The 25,073-nt window shown below is 39.2% G+C and overlaps 1 protein-coding gene across 8 annotated transcripts in view; it reads left to right on the forward strand.

Annotated features, from left to right (window-relative positions):
* The window catches only part of SNF4Agamma (SNF4/AMP-activated protein kinase gamma subunit), a 998,728-nt gene that overhangs the window by 965,744 nt on the left and 7,911 nt on the right, over positions 1-25,073 (forward strand). For 7 of the 8 annotated variants that reach the window (XM_070085706.1, XM_053773263.2, XM_053773260.2 and 4 more), the window contains one exon: positions 13,907-14,147. In XM_070085706.1, coding sequence (XP_069941807.1) covers positions 13,907-14,147 — 241 coding nt within the window. Of the gene's footprint in view, positions 1-13,906; positions 14,159-25,073 lie in introns of all 8 variants that reach the window. The other variant, XM_053773265.2, reaches the window with a different exon arrangement.

A 25,073-nucleotide genomic window follows, 5' to 3' on the forward strand; every position in this document is an offset into this window, starting at 1 on the left:
TATTCATATCACACTTTTTTTTTTTTTAACAAGTTGGCTGTCTCCCACTGAGGCAGGGTGACCCAAAAAGAAAGAAAATCCCAACAGAGAAGATACTTTCATCATCAGTCAACATTTTCACCTCATACATAATCACTGTTTTTGCAGAGGAACCTAGGCATTGTACTTCCCATTTCCAGTATTCAAGTCCGGCTGTGTAAAAAGACCGGTTTCCCTGCATCCCTTCACTAAATTTTACCCTGCTCACACTCCAATAGCTCGTCAGGTCCCAAAAATCATTCGTCTCCATTCACTCCTATGTAACACGCTGACACGTACTTGCTGGAAGTCCAAGCCCCTCGCCCACAAAACCTCCTTTACTCCCTCCCTACAACCTTTTCAAGGACGACCCCTACCCTGCCTTCCTTTCCCTAGAGATTTATACGCTCTCCAAGTCATTCTGCTTTGATCCATTCTCTCGAAATGACCAAACCACCTCAACAACCCCTCTTCGGCCCTCTGACTAATACTTTTAGTAACTCCACACCTCCTCCTAATTTCCACACCCCGAATTCTCTCTCTAATATTTACACCACACATTGCCCTTAGATAGGACATCTTCACTACCTCCAGCCTCCTCTTCGCTGTAGCATTTGCAACCCAAGCTTCACACGCATATAAGAGTGTTGGTACCACTATACTTTCGTATATTCCCTTCTTTGCCTCCATGGATAACGTTTTTTTTTTGTCTCCACAGATACCTCAACGCACCTCTCGCCTTTTTTCCTTCATCAATTCTGTGGTTAACCTCATCCTTCATAAACCCATTCGGTGAAAAGTCAACTCCCAAATATCGGAAAACATTCACTTCTTCCATACTCCCTCTCTCCAATGTAATATCCAATTTTTCTTTATCTAAATCATTTGACACCCTCATCACCTTACACTTATCTATGTTCACTTTCAACTTTCTACCTTTACACACCCTCCCAAACTCATGTACAACTTTCCTTTAGAATCTCCCATAAGCACAGTATCATCAGAAAAAAGAAACTGTGTCAACTCCCATTTTGTACTTGATATCCCATAATTTAATCCTACCCCAATACCTAGCATTTACTTCTTTTACAATCCCATCTATAAATATATTAAACAACCATGGTGACATTACACATCCCTGTCTAAGACCTACTTTTACCAGGAAGTAATCTCCCTCTTCTATACACCTTAACGTGAGCCTCACTATCCTCATAAAAACTCTTTACCGCATTTAGTAACCTACTACCTATTCCATATACTTGCAACATCTGCCACATTGCTTCCCTATCTACTCTGTCATATACCTTTTCTAAATCCATAAATGCAATGAAAACTTCCCTACATTTATCTACATACTGTTAACATGTATGCTTCAATGTAAACACTTGATCTACACATCCTTTACCCACTCTAAAGCCACCTTGCTCATCTGCAATCCTACTCTCTGTCTTACTTCTGATTCTTTCAGTAATAACCCTACTGCACAATTTACCTGGTATACTCAGTAAACTTCTTTCTTTCAACAAACCGGCCATATCCCACCGAGGCAGGGTGGCCCAAAAAGAAAAACTAAAGTCTCTCTTTTTAAATTTAGTAATTTATACAGGCGAAGGGGTTACTAGCCCCTTGCTCCTGGCATTTTAGTTGCCTCTTACAACACGCATGGCTTACGGAGGAAGAATTCTGTTTCACTTCCCCATGGAGATAAGAGGAAATAAACAAGAACAAGAACTAGAAAGAAAATAGAAGAAAACCCAGAGGGGTGTGTATATATATGCTTGTACATGTATGTGTAGTGTGACTTAAATGTAAGTAGAAGTAGCAAGATGTACGTGAAATCTTCCATGTTTATGAGACAAAAAAAGGACTCCAGCAATCCTACCATCTTTCTTTCTTTCAACACACCGGCCGTATCCCAGCGAGGCGGGGTGGCCCAAAAGAAAAAATGAAAGTTTCTCCTTTTACATTTAGTAATACATACAGGAGAAGAGGTTATTAGCCCCTTGCTCCCAGCATTTTAGTTGCCTCTTACAACACACATGGCTTACAGAGGGAGAATTCTGTTCCACTTCCCCATGGAGATAAGAGGAAATAAACAAGAACAAGAACTAGAAAGAAAATAGAAGTAAACCCAGAGGGGTGTGTATATATATATGCTTGTACATGTGTGTGTAGTGTGACCTAAGTGTAAGTAGAAGTAGGAAGACATACCTGAAATCTTGCATGTTTATGAGACAAAAAAGACACCAGCAATCCTACCATCATGTAAAACAGTTACAGGTTTCCGTTTTACACTCATTGGCAGGACGGTAGTACCTCCCTGGGTGGTTGCTGTCTACCAACCTGCTACCCAGAACTCTGTAAACTTCTTCCCTTATAATTTTTAGTCTCTCTTGTCCCCCTTCACTTTATATAAAGGAACTATACACGCTCTCTGCCAATCCCTAGGTACCAGGCCAGACTTCAAAAGATGTTGTACCTCCCTGACCATTGCATGAAATTACAGCCTTCCTTTCATCATTGACATTTAAAAGTTCCTCAGAATATTCCCACCATTTATCCAATACCTCCAGCTCCCCATGTACTAGCTCCCCCACTCTGTTTTTTAACTGACAAATCCATTTGTTCCCTAGGCTTTCTTAACTTGTTTATCTCACTCCAAAATTTTTTTCTGATTTTCAGCAAAATTTCTTGGCAGTGCCTCTCCCACTCTTTCATTTGCTCTCCTTTTGCACTCTCTTCACCTTTCTTTTACTCTCCATATACTGCCCTGCTTACAACACTTCTGCTTTGTAAAAACCTCTCATAAGCTGCCTTTTTCTCTTTTATCACACCCTTTACTTCATCATTCCACCAATCACTCTTCTTTCCTCCTGCACCCACCCTCCTATAGCCACAAACTTTTGCCCCTTATTCTAAATACTGCATTTTTAAAACTATCCTAACCCTCATCAACCCCCAACCCCCACTACTCCTACTTAGTTTATACACTTTCACACCTCTCTTACTTGCTGTTGCCATTTTCCTTTTGTCCCATTTACCTCTTACTTTAACTGTAGCAACAACTAAATACTGATCCGATATATCCGTTGACCCTCTATAAACATGTACATACTGAAGCCTACTCATCAACCTTTTATCTACCAATACATAATCTAACAAACTACTTTCATTATGTGAATAAAGATAATTATTATTTATCAGTTAGACAGGTAGGAATTTGGGACACCTAGGTCGCACAAAATGTCCCCCTTCGATACCTACCACTGTCATATCCACAAGTTGCTCTGGACCTATTAATATCATACCTTGTATACTTATTTATCCTCTTTTTCATAAAATATGTATTATTTATTACCAAACCTCTTTCTACGCATAGCTCAACCCGTTGACTGTTTTGGTCGTATATATACGTGTTACGAGCCACCGTTTTTGACGTATATGTACTCATAAATTCTAGCGGCTTCAAATCAAGCAGGAGAAAGCTGGTAGGCCCGCATGTGAGAGAATGCGTCTGTGTGGTCAGTGTACACTATATAAAAAAAATCCTGCAGCATGCAGTGCATAATGAGAAAAAAAAAAACTCCGGCCGTTTTTGTTTTTAATTAAAATGCCGACTTTGTGGTCTATTTTTGTATAGTATATATGGTTGTATTCTCATTTTCTTGGTCTCATTTGATAGAATGGAAAACATGTTATAGAAATATTGGTGATTTTGATTCGTTTTACTATGAAAAGAATCTTGAACTGGAGCTCAAAGTAGGGGAAATGTTTGATTTTTGCTGATGTTCAAAAGTAAACAAATGTCATTTTCCAATAAATGTCCAAGTAGCCATTCTGATATGCAGTCATGAATAGGTTGACATTATTTATACAATTATTACAATATTGCAGTAGTCTGCATAACAGTAAATCTTCTATTTTTTGGTTGAATAAAAATTCAAAATGAAAAGGAAGAGTAATATCAGAGGGGCCTGGGGACGTGACTGATGAACAAAGAAAATTTTATTTTAGAGCCTGGAATGTCTGAATTGTTCATTCTGGACCCTATTTTGAAATTGTCATATTTTTTATTTTCGTGAAATTGGCCAAATTGCAAATTTCTGACCACGTTATTGGGTAGTTGAAATTGGTAAATGGGCAGTTTCTTGTACTCAATCGATAGAAAAAATGGAGCTCTAAAGAAATAGCTATGAGTTTGGTAGACTGGAACACTGGAATTAGCCGAAAATAGGGCTCAAAGTGGGGGAAATCGCCGATTTGTAAATATCACCAAGGTCGCTAACTTTGCAAGAGCATAACTCCGCCAGTTTTCCATCAAATTTCGTTCTTTTGGTGTCATTACAATCGGGAAAAGATTCTCTATCATTTCACGAGAAAAATAATTGGGGGGAATTTTGTGACATCAGGAGACGCCTCAGGATTTGGGGTTGCGACAGTCAAGGGGTTAAAGGCTCCCCATTTTTATTTACCCCTGGCACCCCAAATTTACCTACTACTACCTCCACAACATTTTTACCCAGTTTAACATTGAGATCCCCAACCACAAGTACTCTCTCACTTGGTTCAAAACTCCCCATGCACTCAACATTTCTCAAAATCTCTCTCCTCTACACTTCTCTCTGCTCCAGGTGCATAAACACTTACTATAACCCACTTTTCACATCCAACCCTTATTTTACACCACATAATAATTGAATTAGTACATTTATATTCCCTCTTTTCCTGTCATAACTTATCCTTCAACATTATTGCTACTCCTTCTTTAGCTCTAACTCTAGTTGAAACCCCTGACCTAATCCCATTTATTTCTCCTCACTGAAACTTTCCTACCCCCTTCAGCTTTGCTTCACTTAAACCAGGACATCCAGCTTCTTCTCATTCATAACATCCACAATCATCTCTCTTATCATTCGCACAACATCCATGCACATTCAAACACCCCACTTGGACGGTTTTCTTCTTTTTCTTTTTAGTAAGCTATACGGGAAAAATTGTTACTAGCCCATTGTTCCCGGCATTTTATTTGACTTTTACAACATGCATAGCTTATGGTGGAAAGATTCTTATTCCACTTCCCCATAGATATGAAATGAAAAGCACCAAACAGACGATGCATCTGGTTATAGTTCATAAACATTCATACAGACACTTTACATTATGTACCAGTTGTCTCTGCAGTGGTACAGTACAATAAATAAAGACCAACACTTCCATTCTTATGTAATTTGTAGAAGGAATGATGCTATGACAAATTACAGTGGACTCTCGTTATTCGTAATTAATCCGTTTCAGAGAATGTGACTATTATCGAGATTGACGATTTGCAAGTCTTTTTTTCCCCATAAGAAATGATGTAAATCCAATTAATTCGTTCCACACATCCAGAAGTATCAACAAAAAAATTTTTTTACCTTAAAGATAGTTTTACATGCACAAAAGAATGAACATTCAACATGACAGTTACCTTTATTGAAGGCTATTGTTGATGAATGGAAGACAGGGAGGAGGGGAGAAGGAAGAGAAGTTATTGTTTGGAAGGGGAATCCCCCTCTATAAGGGCTCTAGATCACTTCAGGGGTCACTTCCCTAGCTTAAATATATATTTACATGCAGAAAAGAATGCCAAATACAGTAAGGCCCCACTTTACGGCGTTTCGTCTTACGGCATTCCGCTAATACAGCGATGTCAAATTATGACCAAAATTTGCTATACGGCAAGCAGTCTTTCAAATACTGTGCCCCCCCACCCGGTTTGTTTACATTTTCCGTGACCACATCTATTATGTCAGGAAACTTTCCAAAATTTCAAGTGTTTTAAAGTTACTGCATATTTTATATGTACTCTGATAATTATAGTTAAGTGTACCTGTACCTAAATATACTTACACACTGTGCTGGTGTGCAGGTACACATTAAAATTGCTAAGTCTCTCTCTACTCATGACGCCAATACTACGTAATAATAATCACTCTTGGGCACACTAAATGTCTTATTTTACATCAATATAGGCATTTTCATTAATCCATCTATGATATTTTCCTCAAAATTATATATGAAACCCATTACATAGCATATAAACATGATACATACACTCAGAATAAAAATTGATGTAAATATGAGATTTGTTGACAAAGCAGCTGTGTAGGTAGTGTTGGAAGAATTACATTTCCTCAAGTCAAACAGGGGGAAAACTGTAGAAAAATATTCTTTTCGTATGCCTTTACTCTATGTATAGCAATTGACGACCCTTGTGAGTTTAGTGCTTTTTATAATAATAATATTATTATTATTATTAATAATAATAATATTATTATTATTAATAATAATAATATTATTATTATTATTATCTTCATTCACTCTAAAAATGGTGTGTTGCTGTTTGTTTATTCTGAACTAACTTGTACAACTTGTACACAATGTAAGAGTATTTGTATTGTGAGGTAATTATTATTAGAATAAAAAAATATTGAGGTAAATGTTTTACAAACTCTTACAAATGGACGTGAATGAACTAAAAGTAGACACATATTAATACGCATTTATTTCGCCTGACCAAGTGATCGTCCACTACCTGTTCAGTTTGTGTTCTTACATTGTCTCAACTCTGTATCTCGTTCTCTCTCTCGTTTACTCTTTCGTTAACTAGTTGGCTCTCATTGACGATGGCGTCTAAGGTTAGCTGTAATAAAAAGAGAAGTCGTAAGCCTCTTGCTTTAACCCTTTCAGGGTCCGTCCCGTAGATCTACGGCTTTACATTCAGGGTCCAAACCGTAGATCTACGCCATGAGCTCAGCTCACTCTGATAAACTGAGTGGTACATTTGGGCCTAGATATGAGAGAATACATCTATGTGGTATGTGTGCACCACATAAAACAGATCCTGCAGCACACTGTGTATAATGAGAGAAAAAAAATGAAATCATGATTTTTCGATTAAAACAGCAACTTTGCAGTGTTTTTTCGTATGTTTTTTATAGTTGTATTTGCGATTTCTTGGTCTCATTTGATAGAATGGAAGACATATTACAGAAATAGAGATGATTTTGATTGGTTTTAGCACTGGAAATGGCTTGAAACTGAGCTCAAAGTAGCAGAAATGTTAAATTTTTGCCGATATTCAAGAATAAACAAACGACCTCACACGTCTAATACACGTCAGCTGGTGGGTCTAATATACATTCACAAATATGGTGATGATATTTATAGAATTATTACAGTATTGCATAACAGTAAATCTTCTATTTTTTGGTGTGAATAAAAATTCATTATGTGAATAAAAAATCAAAATGGAATTTATTTGTAAAGCCTCAAAACATAACTAATGAACAGAGGAAATGTTAGTTTAGTGCCAGGAATGCCTACATTGTTCATTCTGGACCCTATTTTGAAATTGGAATATTTTGAACTTTGTGTTAAATTGGCCAAATTAACAATTTCCGATCACTTTATTTTGTAGTTGAAACAGTTGACTTGGCGATTTCTTGTGCTCAATCGATAGAATAGAAGTAATACTAGTGAAATAGCTAAGAATTTGGTTGATTGGAATAATGTAATTGGCCTAAAATGGGAGTCAAAGTCGGCAAAATCGCCGATTTGTAAATATCGCTGACACATCAAAATTCGCGAGAGCATAATTTCGTCAATTTTCCACCAAATTTCGTACTTTTTGTTTTATTACCTTCACAAAAAGATTCTCTACGATTTCATAGAAAAAATAACAAATTTTTTTTTTTTAAATTCTTGGACACTGGTGCGTGACTCCAGATTTGGGCCTTGGACCCTGAAAGGGTTAAGTGCCAAGTTAGAGGATGATGGTGTGCCATTTTGATTTTATTCAATAAACACCTTGCCACTCACCTCTCACACATTAATATTAATATTTTAAAGTAAGTAATAAGTGTACTCTGTGTGTATCTTACCTTTTATTGTGTTTTTAATGCCTATTTATATTGCTAACTTAATATTAGTGTAAACTTATTGTCTGGCATTTGTTACATATTTTATGTGTGCTCTGATAATAATACTTGTGGAGCTGTGTGGTAGCCGGGTGGAGGGACAACATTACGTTTTCTCTGTTCAGCCATCAGAGAAAACGTGTATGAATCTGCGTTTGGCCCAGCCACTCCCTCACTCCGCTTTTGTTTACAATTTTTGGCATGAATTATTCATTACTTCTACCTTCGTTTATGATGGCATCTAAAGGTAGTTGTTAGAAATGGTTAAATTCAGTGAACAAGGCATGTCGATGTTAATAATATGGCTCTGGCCCACAGTGTAGGTAGCTGGTAGGTGTAGCCCAGGCAGGCTACACCTACCGGCTACCTACACTGACTTTCTACAAATAAATACTACTCACTTCTCTTCCTATATTAAGACTACACATATTTTAAGGTAAATAATGAGTGTACTGGATGTGTATTTTACCTCTCTGGGATGTTTTAAATATCGTATATTAAGTATGAGATGGGGAGCCAGTGCTACCTACACCTGGGCTACCTGCACCTGACTTCCTACAAATAAGTACTACTCACCTCTCTCCCTACATTAAGATTACAAATACTTTAAGATAAGTAATGAATTTACTGTGACTGTATTTTACTTTGTGTGTTTTTAATACCTAGTTCTATTACTAACTTAATATAATTTAGTGTAAACTTGTTGTCTGGCATTTATATGCATTTATAAATGGAAAAAAATGGCGTTCTGCCTTCCGGCGATGTCTGCTTTCTGGCGACATCCTGGAACCTAACCCTCAGTATAAGTGGGGCCCTACTGTAAATGTAAAGCACTAATAAAATGTATAAATGAACATTTAACATCACGCTTACCTCTAATGAATACTCTTGTTGGTGTATGGCAGAAGGGGCAGAGGGAGGGGAGGCGAGTTTATTGTTGGAGAATATGACACTAATGTCAACTCTGCAGCTTATTTATCTATCACAGTTCAACTAATATGACATAATAAACAATATTAATAACATAGAAACATGGAATATACTCTAGAATGAATAAAATAAGTCATTATGTATGAAACAAGAGGTGTTCTGTTGTTGGGTGTATAAGGGCCACTGAGAGCATAAGTCGTCCATAATGGTGGTGAAGCAGCAGCTGAGGCGGCGGTGTTTTCTGTAGCCCTATATAACTCAACAGCAATGGAGGAGTTAGAATTGCTGAATCACTGATGAAGGCACCCTCTACCACCATCACAACCACTACTACCCTCTACCACTATCACAACCACTACCACCATCACTACCACCCTCTACCACTATCACAACTGCTACCACCTTCTACCACCATAACTACCACCATCACTACCAGCCTCTACCACTGTCACAACTGCTTCCACCCTCTACCACTATTACAACTGCTACCACCCTCTACCACCATCACTACCACCCTCTACCACTATCACAACTGCTACCACTCTACCACCACCACTTTCATATTTTTCTACAAACTTTTTCTTAAATTATGTGTGATTCTCACATTCTTTACCAAAGGGCTGGCACTAGAAGCTTTCTTTGGAGTCATGGTGACTTATTTAGCAATTGCAGGTACAAAAACGAATGGAATATTATGAAATGTATCATATGAACTTGTGGGATCATCCTCACTCACTGATAAACAATGACACACTGACTGGTAATGGAGTGTGAGGTGGCTCGGGGCTCTTTGTACGTGTCCCAGACGAACGACTATTTGCGAGTCAAATGACGATTCGCGAGTCAATGTTTTGATGAAAAAACGTTACAATTTCCAAAAATTACGACTTTTCAGCCTTACGAAAAATGAGGGTCCACTGTATTATTATCATAATTTTTTTTTTTTAACAAGTCGGCCGTCTCCCACCGAGGCAGGGTGACCCAAAAAAAGAAAGAAAATCCCCAAAAAGAAAATACTTTCATCATCATTCAACACTTTCACCACACTCACACATTATCACTGTTTTTGCAGAGGTGCTCAGAACACAACAGTTTAGAAGCATATACGTATAAAGATACACAACATATCCCTCCAAACTGCCAATATCCCAAACCCCTCCTTTAACCCTTAAATGGTCCAAACGTATATATACGTTTTTTCAACATCTGAAAGTATGTAAAAAAATGTACATCATCTTTTTTGTTTTGCATTTGAAAACGTGTAAAAAACTTTTATCTACTTTTTTTTTGTTATATTTGAAAATATGTAAAAAAAAGTAGATCTACTTTTGTAGCAATACGAATTTGAACGTCGATCTGTTTGGACCGTTTAAGGGTTAAAGTGCAGGCATTGTACTTCCCATTTCCAGGACTCAAGTCCGACTATATGAAAATAACCGGTTTCCCTGAATCCCTTCACTAAATATTACCCTGCTCACACTCCAGCAGATCGTCAGGTCCCAAGTACCATTCGTCTCCATTAACTCCTATCTAACACGCTCACGCACGCTTGCTGGAAGTCCAAGCCCCTCGCCCACAAAACCTCCTTTACCCCCTCTCTCCAACCCTTTCGAGGACGACCCCTACCCCTCCTTCCTTCCCCTATAGATTTATGTGCTTTCCACGTCATTCTACTTTGATCCATTCTCTCTAAATGACCAAACCACCTCAACAACCCCTCTTCTGCCCTCTGGCTAATACTTTTATTAACTCCACACCTTTTCCTAATTTCCACACTCTGAATTTTCTGCATAATATTTACACCACACATTGTGCTTAAACAGGACATCTCCACTGCCTCCAACCATCTCCTCGCTGCTGCATTTACCACCCAAGCTTCACATCCATAAAAGAGTGTTGGTACTACTATACTTTCATACATTCCCTTCTTTGCCTCCATAGATAACGTTTTTTGACTCCACATATACCTCAATGCACCACTCACCTTTTTTCCCTCATCAATTCTATGATTAACCTCATCCTTCATAAATCCATCCGCCGACACTTCAACTCCCAAGTATCTGAAAACATTCACTTCTTCCATACTCTTCCTCCCCAATTTGATATCCAATTTTTCTTTATCTAAATCATTTGATACCCTCATCACCTTACTCTTTTCTATGTTCACTTTCAACTTTCTACCTTTACACACATTCCCAAACTCATCCACTAACCTTTGCAAGTTTTCTTTAGAATCTCCCATAAGCACAGTATCATCAGCAAAAAGTAACTGTGTCAATTCCCATTTTGAATTTGATTCCCCATAATTTAATCCCACACCTCTCCTGAACACCCTAGCATTTACTTCTTTTACAACCTCATCTATAAATATATTAAGCTACCATGGTGACATTACACATCCCTGTCTAAGACCTACTTTTACCAGGAAGTAGTCTCCCTCTCTTCTACACACCCTAATCTGAGCCTCACTATCCTCATAAAAACTCTTTACAGCATTTAGTAACTTACCACCTGTTCCATATACTTGCAACATCTGCCACATTGCTCCTTTATCCACTCTATCGTATGCCTTTTCTAAATCCATAAATGCAATAAAACTTTCCTACCTTTATCTAAATACTGTTCACATATATGCTTCAATGTAAACACTTGATCTACACATCCCCTACCCACTCTGAAACCTCCTTGCTCATCCGCAATCCTACATTCTGTCTTACCTCTAATTCTTTCAATTATAACCCTACCGTACACTTTTCCTGGTATACTCAGTAAACTTATTCCTCTATAATTTTTACAATCTCTTTTGTCCCCTTTCCCTTTATATAAAGGGACTAAACATGCTCTCCGCCAAGTAAACTTATTCCTCTATAATTTTTACAATCTCTTTTGTCCCCTTTCCCTTTATATAAAGGGACTAAACATGCTCTCCGCCAATCCCTAGGTACCTTCCCCTCTTTCATACATTTATTAAACAAAAGTACCAACCACTCCAACACTATATCACCCACTGTTTTTAACATTTCTGTCATGATCCCATCAGTTCCAGCTGCTTTACCCCCTTTCATTCTACGTAATGCCTCACGTACTTCCCCCACACTTACATTCTGCTCTTCTTCACTCCTAAAAGATGGTATACCTCCCTGGCCAGTGCATGAAATTACCGCCTCCCTTTCTTCCTCAACATTTAAAAGTTCCTCAAAATATTCTCGCTATCTACCTAATACCTCCCTCTATTATAAGTTATTATTATTATAATCATAATAAAAAAGAAGTGCTAAACCCACAAGGGTTGTGAATTGCTATATATAGAGTGAAGGCATACAAAAGGAATGTTTATCTTCAGTTATCCCCCAGTGTTTGACTAGAGAAAATTTTAATTCTTGCAACACTCCTACAAAGCCACTTTGTAAACAGATCTCATATGTCAGTTTTTATTCTGTGGGTGCATGTATAATGTTTGTGCTATGTAATATGCTTCTTATATAGTTTTGAAGAAAATATCGTAGATGCATTAATGAAAATGTCTATTTTAATGTAAAATAAAACATTTAATGTGCCCAAGAGAGCTTATTATTACTATGGCCTCATTAGTAGAGAGACTCTTGGTTATTTTAATGTCTACCTGCACATCAGCACAGTGCGTAAATATATTTAGGTACAGGTATACATAAGTATAATTATCAGGGTACATATAAAATATGCAGTAGCTTTAAAACACTTGAAATTGTGGAAAGTTTCCAAACATAATAGGTTTGCTCATGGAAAATGTAAACAAACCGGGTTGGGCATGCCATATTTGAAAGACCGCTTGCCGCATAGCAGATTTTGTACATAATTTGAAGTCGCCGTATTAGCGAAACACTGTAAGGCAGGGCCCTACTGTATAGTGCCAGCACTCTGAAGGATGAGTTTTTTTTTTTATTCCCTGAAGATATAGCTATGAAGTACAGTAGTTGAGTAAAATAAAATCTCCCTTCTCCCTGCTATGATGGAAAATGGCCAATGTGTTAATGAAGAATATTAATTTGACCACATAATTAGTCTAGTAACTGTAAATAGGTTCACTTGTGGATACTTCCAACCCCTGGATTGGAAGGGTTGTTGAGGTGGTTCGGACATGTAGAGAGAATGGAGCGAAACAGAATAACTTCAAGAGTGTATCAGTCTGTAGTGGAAGGAAGGCGGGGTAGGGGTCGGCCTAGGAAAGGTTGGAGGGAGGGGGTAAAGGAGGTTTTATGTGCGAGGGGCTTGGACTTCCAGCAGGCATGCGTGAGCGTGTTTGATAGGAGTGAATGGAGACAAATGGTTTTTAATACTTGACGTGCTGTTGGAGTGTGAGCAAAGTAACATTTATGAAGGGATTCAGGGAAACCGGCAGGCCGGACTTGAGTCCTGGAGATGGGAAGTACAGTGCCTGCACTCTGAAGGAGGGGTGTTAATGTTGCAGTTTAAAAACTGTAGTGTAAAGCACCCTTCTGGCAAGACAGTGATGGAGTGAATGATGGTTTAAGTTTTTCTTTTTCGGGCCACCCTGCCGTGGTGGGAATCGGCCAGTGTGATAATAAAAAAAATAAATAATAATAATACAAAACTGAGTTACATAAAATTATTATTATTGTTCCAGTCACTGTATTATGCCTTTTGTTATTTACTATTATTGTAACATTCATGGGGAAGTGCCAAAACTGTACGGGTCATGTGGTACGTGGGGAATGGAAGGCATTCAGGTTCGATCCAAGAAAGGAGAGGGCAGGTCTAGTTCCTTGGATCAAGAGCCCCTCATTGGCATTACAGAATCTCCTTTCAGGGGATCACACACAAAAGAATATAGAAAAGACAAGAGGAAAATTACAGTAGTGTTGAGGCCTCCCAGGAGTGTGCTGTTTGGTGCCATATTTATTACAGTAAATAATATCTTTAAAGATTTTGTATGTACTTGTAAAAGTAATGTTAGGTCCTTTTCAGAGTCACTGCTTGACCATTTTTTCTTTCCTTTACAGAATCTTGCAGCAGAAGGAACATACAATAATCTTGATGTGACTCTCCTGAAAGCCAATGAGTATCGCAATGAATGGTTCGAGCAGGTCCACAGCTGCACACTGGATGAGACGCTTGGAACCATTATGGAACGCATTGTACGGGCAGAAGTACATCGTCTGGTTGTAGTTGATGAAAAAAATCGGGTTGTTGGTGTTATATCTCTATCTGATATTCTCAAGGAGCTTGTCCTGAAGCCCTGCAGTAAGTAATAGGTATTTAATATATGACTAGTTCTCATATGTAGCCTTTTCACCATTTATTGCTACAAACTACTAGTAACTATCTTGGCTTAGCTTTATACTTAGGTAGCAACTATTTTTTAGGTTGAAGTGATTTAATCATTAATATCTACCTCAGTTTAACTTAGTACTGTATTACCTTAAACTATATTCTCAGTTATAAATATATACAGCCTCTCCTCACTTACTGACGTACTCGTTTACGGAGTTATGACGGGCTCTTTGATAAGTCGTTATTGTAAACTGTACGAGAACTTGGGTCATGAACGGGCAGTGCAGCATCTCAGCATCAAGCATCTCGATCTACTTCCTGCAGCCACTCAGTACACTAGCTTTCACAGTCTCCAAAACTACATTTTTGTACAAATTTGTACTTTATTGTGCACCCCATAACACAAGATAGAAGTGCAGAAGCTCTTAGAACAGGAAAAACAACAGGAGAGTGGAAGATTTACAAAAGGAGTTCATTGTAAAGGGGTTAATGATGCACCTCAGCATCAAGTAATCTCCAAGACTACATATTTTGTCTATAAATTTGTACTTTCTTGTGCATCCCATAGTAGAAGATAGAGTTAGAAGTGCAGCAGCACTTGGAAGAGGAAAATAGAAAAGAAGTACAAAACAAGTTCACAGTAAAGAGGTTAGCTGGTGTGTTCGTCTGTGTCTTTAAGTTTTCTGTGTATCGTGGCAGCTTGAGAAATGATTAAACTCGGTGAACAGGGTATGTCGATGGTAATAATAATAATAATAAATAATAATTGCTCTGAAGTGCTCTAATTGTCAGCTACCAAACCTATATGAAATACGTAATGACATTTAAAGCACTAGATAGCCATTATTTATTATTATTGTTATAAATTAATATCATTATTGTTATTTTTTATTTATTAACACATCGGTCATTTCCCACCAAAGCAGGGTGGCCTGAAAAAGAAAAACTTCCATCATCATTCACTCCATCACTGTCTTGCCAGAGGCATACTTACACTATAGCTATAAAACTGCAACATTAACACCCCTCCTTCAGAGTGCTGGCACTGTATTTCCCATCTCCAGGAATCAACTCCAGCCTTCCAGTTTCCCTGAATCCCTTCATAAATGTTACCTTGCTTACACTCCAACAGCACGTCAAGTCCTAAAAATAATTTGTCTCCATTTGCTCTTATATAACACGCTCATGCACGCTTGCTGGAAGTCCAAGCCCATCGCACACAAAACCAGTGGGCAACGGTAAACAATATGATGTTCAATGAGGACAAATTCCAACTACTCCGTTATGGAAAACTGGAGGAGATAATAACTAGAACAGAGTATACTACTGACTCCGGCCATACAATAGAGAGGAAAAATAATGTAAGGGACCTGGGAGTAGTAATGTCTGAGGATCTCACTTTCAAGGATCACAACAGTGCCACGATCGCACGTGCAAAGAAAATGATAGGATAGATAATGAGAACTTTCAAAACGAGAGATGCCAAGCCCATGATGATCCTTTTCAAATCACTTGTTCTCTGTAGGCTGGAATACTGCTGTACATTAACATCTCCATACAAAGCAGGTGAAATCGCAGATCTAGAGAGTGTACAGAGATCCTTTACTGCACGTATAAGTTCTGTCAAGCACCTTAACTACTGGGAACGCTTGGAAGCACTTGACTTGTACTCGTTGGAACGCAGGAGGGAGAGATATATCATAATCTACACTTGGAAAATCTTGGAAGGAATGGTCCCAAATCTGCACACAGAAATCACTCCCTACGAAAGTAAAAGACTGGGCAGGCGATGCAAAATGCCGCCAATAAAAAGTAGGGGCGCCATTGGTACACTAAGAGAAAACACCATAAGTGTCCGGGGCCCAAAACTGTTCAACAGCCTCCCATCAAGCATTAGGGGAATTGCCAATAAACCCCTGGCTGCCTTCAAGAGAGAGCTGGACAGATACCTAAAGTCAGTGCCGGATCAGCCGGGCTGTGGCTCGTACGTCGGACTGCGTGCGGCCAGCAGTAACAGCCTAGTTGATCAGGCCCTGATCCATCGGGAGGCCTGGTCATGGACCGGGCCGCGGGGGCGTTGATCCCCGGAATAACCTCCAGGTAACCCCCTCTCTCCAACCTTTCCTAGGCTGACCCCTATCCTGCCTTCCCTCCACTACAGATTTATACACTCTCAAAGTCATTCGATTTTGTTCCACCCTCAAAGTCATTCGATTTTGTTCCACCCTCTCTACATGTCCAAGCCATCTCAATAACCTCTCCTCAGCCCTCTGGGTAATAGTTTTGGTAATCCCGCACTTCCTTCTAATCTCCAAACTACGGATTCTCTGCATTATATTCACACTACACATTGCCCTCAGACATGACATCTCCACTGCCTCCAGCCCTCTCCTTGCAACATTTGCCACCCATGCCTCACACCCATACAAGATCATTGGTATTAACTATACTCTCATACATTCCCCTTTTTGCTTTTATGGATAAAGTTCTCTGTCTCCACTGACTCCTCAGTGCACCACTCACCTTTTTCTCCTCATCAATTCTGTGATTCACCTCATCTTTCATAGACCCATCTGCTGACACTTCTGCTCCCAAATATCTGAATACATTCACCTCCTCCATACTCTGTCCCTCCAATCTGATATCCAATCTTCCTTTACGTAATTTTTTTGTTATCCTCATCACCTTACTCTTTTTTCCATGTTCACTTTTAATTTCCTTCTTTTACATACCCTACCAAACTCATCAATCAACCTCTGCAACTTCTCTTCAGAATCTCCCAAAAGCACAGTGTCATTAGCAAAGAGCAACTGTGGCAATTCCCACTTTGTGTTAGATTCTTTATCTTTTAACCTCACACCTCTTGCCAACACCAGAGCATTCACTTCTCTTACAACTCCATCTATAAATATATTGAAGAACTATGGTGACATCGCACATCCATGTCTAAGGCCTACTTTTACTGGGAAATAATCTCCCTATCCTTGTAAATTATTACTATCATCGACATACCTTGTGCACTGCATTTAATCTTTTCTTAAGATGCCATGAGAGAGCATAGCATATGACTCCAAAAAAAAAAATCAGGAAGCATCTCACTATTTTTGCATGTTTGCTTAGGATAATAGTGTAAATGTAGATAGTTGAAAGTGAACATAGATAAGAGTAGGACGATGAGGGTATCAAATGATTTAGATAAAGAAAAATTGGATATCACATTGGAGAGGAGGAGTATGGAAGTGAATGTTTTTAGATATTTGGGAGTTGATGTGTCAGCAGATGGGTTTATGAAGGATGAGGTTAACCATAGAATTGATGAGAGAAAAAAGGTGAGTGATGCTTTGAGGTATATGTGGAGACAAGTAGTAGTTCTGCTGGGTCTCGAACCCTGGACCCAAGTGGCGAGAGGCGTGACTCTCGCCACTGGGCTACCCCGTAGAGTATATATGTGGAGACAAAAAATGTTATCAGTGGAGGCAAAGAAGGGAATGTATGAAAGTATAGTGGTACCAACACTCTTGTAAGGGTGTGAAGCTTGGGTTGTAAATGCTTCAGCGAGGAGGCGGTTGGAGGCAGTGGAGATGTCCTGTCTAAGGGCAGTGTGTGGTGTAAATATTATGCAGAGAATTCAGAGTGTGGAAATTAGGAGAAGGTGTAGAGTTAATAAAAATATTAGAGGGCTGAAGAGGGGTTGTTGAAGTGGGTTGATCATTTAGAGATAATGGATTAAAGTAGAATGACATGGAGCGCATATAAATCTGTAGGGGTCGTCCTCGAAAAGGTTGGAGGGAGGGGGTAAAGGAGGGTTTGCGGGCGAGGGGCTTGGACTTCCAGCAAGCGTGCATGAGCGTGTTAGATAGTGAATGGAGACGAATGGTTTTTGGGACCTGACGAGCTGTTAGAGTGTGAGCAGGGTAATATTTAGTGAAGGGATTCAGGGAAACCGGTTATTTTTACACAGCCGGACTTGAGTTCTGGAAATGGGAAGTACAATGCCTGTACTTTAAAGGAGGGGTTTGGGATATTGGCAGTTTGGAGGGATGTGTAATAGTTTTTTTGATATAATAATAAAATGTATAGGTGAATACAAATAGAAAGAGTGACTGCCTCGCGTACAGCAGACGGAGGATCAAGCCTCCATCATGTTTTGAGCTGAATGACCTACATAGGTTTACATTTATGATGGTATTTAAATATAATTGGGGCCCTGATATTGTATTCTATATGGAGTTTTAATATTATTTCAGATCAGTTTTTATATTGTATCTTTATATATGCTTCTAAACTGTTGTATCTGGGTGCCTCTGCAAAAACACTAATTATGTATGAGGTAAAAGTGTTGAAAGATGATGAAAGTATTTTTGTTTTAGGGATTTTCTTTCTATTTGGGTCACCCTGCCTAGGTGAGAGATGGCTGACATTAAAAAAAAAAAAAAAAAAAAAGCATGTGTAGTGTGACCCAAGTGTAAGTAGAAGTAAGCAAAGTGTACCTGGAATCTTGTATGTTTATGAGACAGAAAAAAAGACACCGGCAATCCTGCCATCGTGTAGAACAATTGCAGGCTTTCATTTTACACTCGCTTAGCAGGACGGTAGTACCTCCTTGGGTGGTTGCTGTCTGCCAACCTACTACCTAAAACTCGACAGACTTATTCCCCTATAATTTTTACACTCTCATTTGTCCCCTTTGCCTTTATACAAAGTAACTATGCATGCTCTCTATCAATCCCTAAGTACCTTACCCTCTTACATACCTTTATTAAATAAAACACTAACAACTCCAAAACTATATCCCCACCTGCTTGTAACATTTCTATTTTTATCCCAGCAATCCCAACTGCTTTACCTCCCTCCCTCTTTGTATCACTTCTACCTTGAAAAATCTCTCATATGCCAACTTCTATCTAATTACTCGATTTACCTCATTATTCCACCAATTGCTCTTTTTCCCTCCCGCACCCACTTTTCTGTAACCACAACTTCAGCTGAACAGTCTAACACTACATTCTTAAATCTACCTAATACCTTTTTAAGCTCATTGCCTATACCCTTACTAGACCATCTTCCAATTTTTTTTTTCTTGCGATCAGGCTGCATCCCACCAAGGCAGGGTGACCTAAAACAAGAATAATGGAAATTTTTTTCTTTAAATTTAATAATGTATACAGGAGAAAGAGTTACTAGCCTCTTGCTCCCGGCAGTTTAGTTGCCTCTTACAACACACACAGCTTACGAAGGAAGAATTCTGTTTCACTTCCCTGTGAGATAACCATAAATCAACAAGAATAAGAACTAGGACATCTCCACTGCCTCCAACTGCCTCCTCGCTGCTGCATTCGCAACCCAAGCTTCACACCCATATAAGAGTGTTGTTACTTCTATTCTTTCATACATTCCCTTTTTCGCCTCCATAGATAACGTTTCTTGTATCCACATATACCTCAACGCACGACTCGCCTTTTTTCCCTCATCAATTCTATGATTAACCTCATCCTTCATAAATCCATCCACCGACACGTCAACTCCCGAGTACGTATCTGAAAACATTCACTTCTTCCATACTCCTCCTCCCCAAAATGATATCCAATTTTTCTTTAAGTAATTTGATATCCTCATCACCTTACTCTTTTCTATGTTCACTTTCAACTTTCTACCTTTACACACACTCCCAAACTCATCCACTGACCTTTGCAATTTTTCTTTAGAATCTCCCATAAGCACAGTATCATCAGCAAAAAGCAACTGTGTCAATTCCCAGTTTGTATTTGATTCCCCATAATTTAATCCCACCCCTCTCCCAAACACCCTATCATTTACTTCTTTTACAACCCCATCTATAAATATATTAAACAACCGTGGTGACATTACACATCACTGTCTAAGACCTACTTTTACCGGGAAGTAGTCTCCCTCTCTTCTACACACCCTAACCTGAGCCTCACTATCCTCATAAAAACTCTTTACAGCATTTAGTAAATTACCACCTATTCCATATACTCGCAACATCTGCCACATTGCTCCCCTATCCACTCTATCATATGCCTTTTCTAAATCCATAAATGCAATAAAAACTTCCCTACCTTTATCTGAATACTGTTCACATATAAGCTTCAGTGTAAACATTTGATCTACACATCCCCTACCCACTCTGAAATCTCCTTGCTCATCCGCAATCCTACATTCTGTCTTACCTCCAGTTCTTTCAATTATAACCCTACCATACACTTTTCCTGGTATACTCAGTAATTTATTCCTCTATAATTTTTACAATCTCTGCCAATCCCTAGGTACCTTCCCCTCTTTCATACATTTATTAAACAAAAACACCAACCATTCCAACACTTTATCCCTCCCTGCTTTTAACATTTCTGTCATGATCCCGTCAGTTCCAGCTGCTTTACCCCCTTTCATACTACGTAATGCCTCACACACCTCCCCCACACTCACATCCTGTTCTTCTTCACTCCTAAAAGATGGTTTACCTCCCTGGCCAGTGCATGAAATTACCGCTTCCCTTTCTTCGTCGACATTTAAAAGTTCCTCAAAATATCCTCGCCATTTACCCAAAACCTCCATCTCCCCATCTACTATCTCCCCTACTCTGTTTTTAACTGACAAATCCATTTGTTCTCTAGGCTTTCTTAACTTGTTTAACTCACTCCAAAATTTTTTCTTATTTTCATTAAAATTTCTTGACAGTACCTCTCCCACTCTATCTGCTCTCCTTTTGCACTCTCTCACCACTCTCTTCACCTTTCCTTTACTCTCCATATACTTTACTCTTCTTATAACACTTCTGCTTTGTAAAAACCTCTCATAAGCTAACTTTTTCTCTTTTATCACACCCTTTACTTCATCATTCCACCAATCACTCTTCTTTCCTCCTGCCCCCACCCTCCTATAACCACAAACTTCTGCCCCGCATTCTAATACTGCATTTTAAAACTATTCCAACCCTCTTCAACCCCCCCACTACTCATACTTGCACCAGCCCACCTTTCTGCCAATAGTTGCTTATATCTCACTCGAACTTCCTCCTCCCTTAGTTTATACACTTTCACCTCCCTCTTGCTTGTTGTTGCCATTTTCCTCTTTTCCCATCTACCTCTTACTCTTAACTGTAGCTACAACTAAATAATGATCGGATATATCAGTTGCCCCTCTATAAACGTGTACATCCTGGAGCCTACCCATCAACCTTTTATCCACCAATACATAATCTAACAAACTACTTACCAATACATAATCTAACAAACTACTTTCATTACGTGCTATATCATACCTTGTATATTTATTTATCCTCTTCTTCATAAAATATGTATTACTTATTACCAAACCTCTTTCTACACATAGCTCAATTAAAGGCTCCCCATTTTCATTTACCCCTGGCACCCCAAATTTACCTACTACTCCCTCCACAACATTTTTGCCCACTTTAGCATTGAAAACCCCAACCACCATTACTCTCACACTTGGTTCAAAACTCCCCACGCATTCACTCAACATTTCCCAAAACCTCTCTTTCTCCTCTACAGTTCTCTCTTCTCCAGGTGCATATATGCTTACTGTAACCCACTTTTCACATCCAACCTTTATTTTACTCTACATAATCCTTGAATTAATACATTTATAGTCCCTGTTTTCCTGCCATAACAAATACCATAGGATAAATTATGGTAGTAAAGAGTGAGTGGTATTGTTTGTGGATGAAAATAGTATATTTTTGATAGAATGCCCAGTTTTGGAAATTTTCTTAGATGTGCCTTAAATTTCAGGTCACAGTCAAGTTGTGTGTCTAAGAATTTTCCCTCATCTTGTCATTTGTGTGTGTGTGTGTGTGTGTGTGTGTGTACGTGTACGTGTGTGTGTACGTGTGTGTGTACTCACCTGTTTGTACTCACCTATATGTGGTTGCAGGGGTCGAGTCATAGCTCCTAGCCCCGCCTCTTCATTGGTCGATACTAATTCACACTCTCCCTGCTCCATGATATTTGTCATACCTCTTCTTAAAGCTATTTATGGAACTTGCTTCCACTACTTCACTCTCCAGATTATTCCAGTTCCTGACAACTCTAAGACTAAAGAAATACTTCCTAACATCCCTATGACTCATCTGGGTTTTCATTTTCCAATTGTGTCCCCGTGATTCTGTATCCCATCTCCGAAACATTCGATCCTTGTCCACATTGTCAATGCCTCTTAGTATTTTATACGTTGTTATCATGTCCCCTCTATCCCTCCTATCCTCTAGTGTCATCAGGTTGAGTTCCCTTAACCTCTCCTCATAAGACATACTCCTCAGTTCCGGGACTAATCGTGTTGCAAATTTTTGCACTTTCTCTCTCTCTCCCCTCAAGGAAGGTTCCTTGATGTTGGTGAGGGGCTCTTGATTTAGGGAATTGGATCTGTGCTCCAGTTCCACGAATTAAGCCTGAATGCCTTCCACATCCCCCCCAGGCGCTGTATAATCCTCCGGGTTTAGCGCTTCCCCCTTGATTATAATAATAATTTGCACTTTCTCCAATTTCTTGACGTGTTTGACTAAGTGAGGGCTCCATACTGGCGCTGCATATTTCAGTAGAAGCCTTACGTACACTGTGTACAATGTCGTGAATGACTCCTTACTCAGATGTCTAAACGCCAATCTCAGGTTTGCCAATCTCCCATATGCTGCAGCAGTTATTTGATTGATGTGTGCCTCAGGGGACATGTTCGTTATGATGCTTACCCCAAGATCCTTTTCTTTAACTGACGTTTGCAGCTGTTGGTTTCCTAACCTGTACTCCGTCTGCGGTTTTCTGTGTCCTTCCCCAATCTTCATGACCTTACACTTACTGGGGTTAAACTCCAGGAGCCATTTGTCGGACCATACTTGTAGTTTGCCCAGATCCCCCTGTAATTTTAACTGATCCTCTCCCACTTGTATTCTCCTCATCAGTTTCACATCATCAGAGAACAGTGACACTTCTGAATCTATTCCTTCCACCATGTCATTCACGTATACAAGAAACAGCACCGGCCCTAGGACTGACCCTTGTGGAACCCCACTCGATACATTCGCCCACTCCGACACGTCAGCACGTACCAACACACGTTGTTTCCTTCCTGTCAGGTATTCCCTGATCCATTGCAGTACTTTCCCCTTTATTCCTGCCTGCTCCTCTAATTTTTGCACCAGTTTCTTGTGTGGTACTGTGTCAAAAGCCTTCTTGCAATCTAAGATTTAATCTACCCATCCCTCTCTCTCATGTCTTACTTCTGTCACCTTATTGTAGAACTCGAGTAAATTTGTGACACAGGATTTCCCATCTCTGAAGCCATGCTGACTGTCATGTATGAGCCCAATCTTTTCAATGTGTTCCACTACTTTTCTCCTGATAATCTTTTCCATGACTTTACATACTATACAAGTCAGTGACACTGGTCTGTAGTTTAATGCTACCTGTCTGTCCCCTTTCTTAAAAATTGGAACTACATGTGCTGTCTTCCACGCCTCAGGCAACTGCCCTGTTTCGATAGATTTACTTAAGATTGCTGCTAATGGCACACACAGTTCCTCTGCTCCCTCTCTCAGTATCCATGGAGATATGTTATCTGGGCCCACCACCTTTGAGGTATCGAGTTCGTCTAGCAGTTTCTTCAGTTCTACCATGGTTGTGTATTGTATCCAGCGCCTGCTGGTGCACCCTACCTCCACATTTTGCTGGAAGCATTCCTGACTCTGTTGTGAATACTTCTCTAAATCTTTTGTTTAGTTCATCACATACTTCTTGGTCACTCTTCGTGAGCTCCCCTCCTTTCCTCAGCCTGATTACCTGATCCTTGACTGTTGTTTTTCTCCTAATGTGACTTTATAACAACTTTGGTTCAGATTTGGCTTTTGATGCTATGTCATTCTCATATTGCCTCTGGGCCTCTCTCCTTATCCTTGCATATTCGTTTCTGGTTCTTCTGCTCATCTCCTTGTTTTCTTGAGTCCTTTGCCTTCTATACCTTTTCCATGCTCTCACACACTTGGCTTTGGCCTCTTTACACCTCCAATTAAGCCATGGGCTCACTTTTTTTACCATTTTTTATGTTGCCCTTTGGTATGAACCTTTCCTCTGCCTCCCTGCACTTAGTGGTTACTATTTCCATCATTTCATTTACTGTCTTTCCATCTAGTTCTCTTTCCCACTGCACTTCATGCAGGAAACTTCTCATTCCTATGTAGTCCCCTTTTTTGAAGTTTGGTTTCTCTCTTTGTTCTCGTGCTACTGCATTCTCCACTGTTAATTCAACAAGATATTCAAAACTCAGGACATCATGATCACTAGCGCCAAGGGGTCTTTGGTGGGTGATATCCCTTATGTCTGAACTATTCAAGGTGTATGTGTGTGTGTGTGTGATACATTTTTATGTTGAATGATTATTTTTAGCTTTATTCCTGAGCAACATATAGATCTTGTAAAAATTTTAGAGTAAATTTATTGGTTACCATTTGGGTAGAAATGTTTGTGAGCTCTCCATTGACTGTGTTGTTAGACAGCAGAATCTGGATTAGATATGACAAATGATGTGTCATCTGCAAACAGGACTGGTTTAAGTTCTTGGGAGACGTTCAGTAGGGGATTTAGGTAGATAAGGAATAATAGGCCAAGGATGCTACCCTGAGGCACCCCTATATTGATAATTAGCTTTTGGGAAAACCCTTACAAAATTTTCATTGAATGCATTTGTCAGATTGTGGTTGCCAGTTTTTGTGGACAAAGAATACCTTTCAACTTATGGGTGGTAATATATAGAATTATTATTGAGAAAAGCTGAGATGGGATACCTAGAGTAACTTGCATCATTAATCCTTTCAGGGTCCGTGCTGTAGATCTACAGCTTTATGTTGAGGGTTCAAACCGTAGA

The sequence above is a fragment of the Cherax quadricarinatus genome, chromosome 17, assembly GCF_038502225.1.
Source record: "Cherax quadricarinatus isolate ZL_2023a chromosome 17, ASM3850222v1, whole genome shotgun sequence".
Taxonomy (NCBI): Eukaryota; Metazoa; Arthropoda; class Malacostraca; order Decapoda; family Parastacidae; genus Cherax; species Cherax quadricarinatus.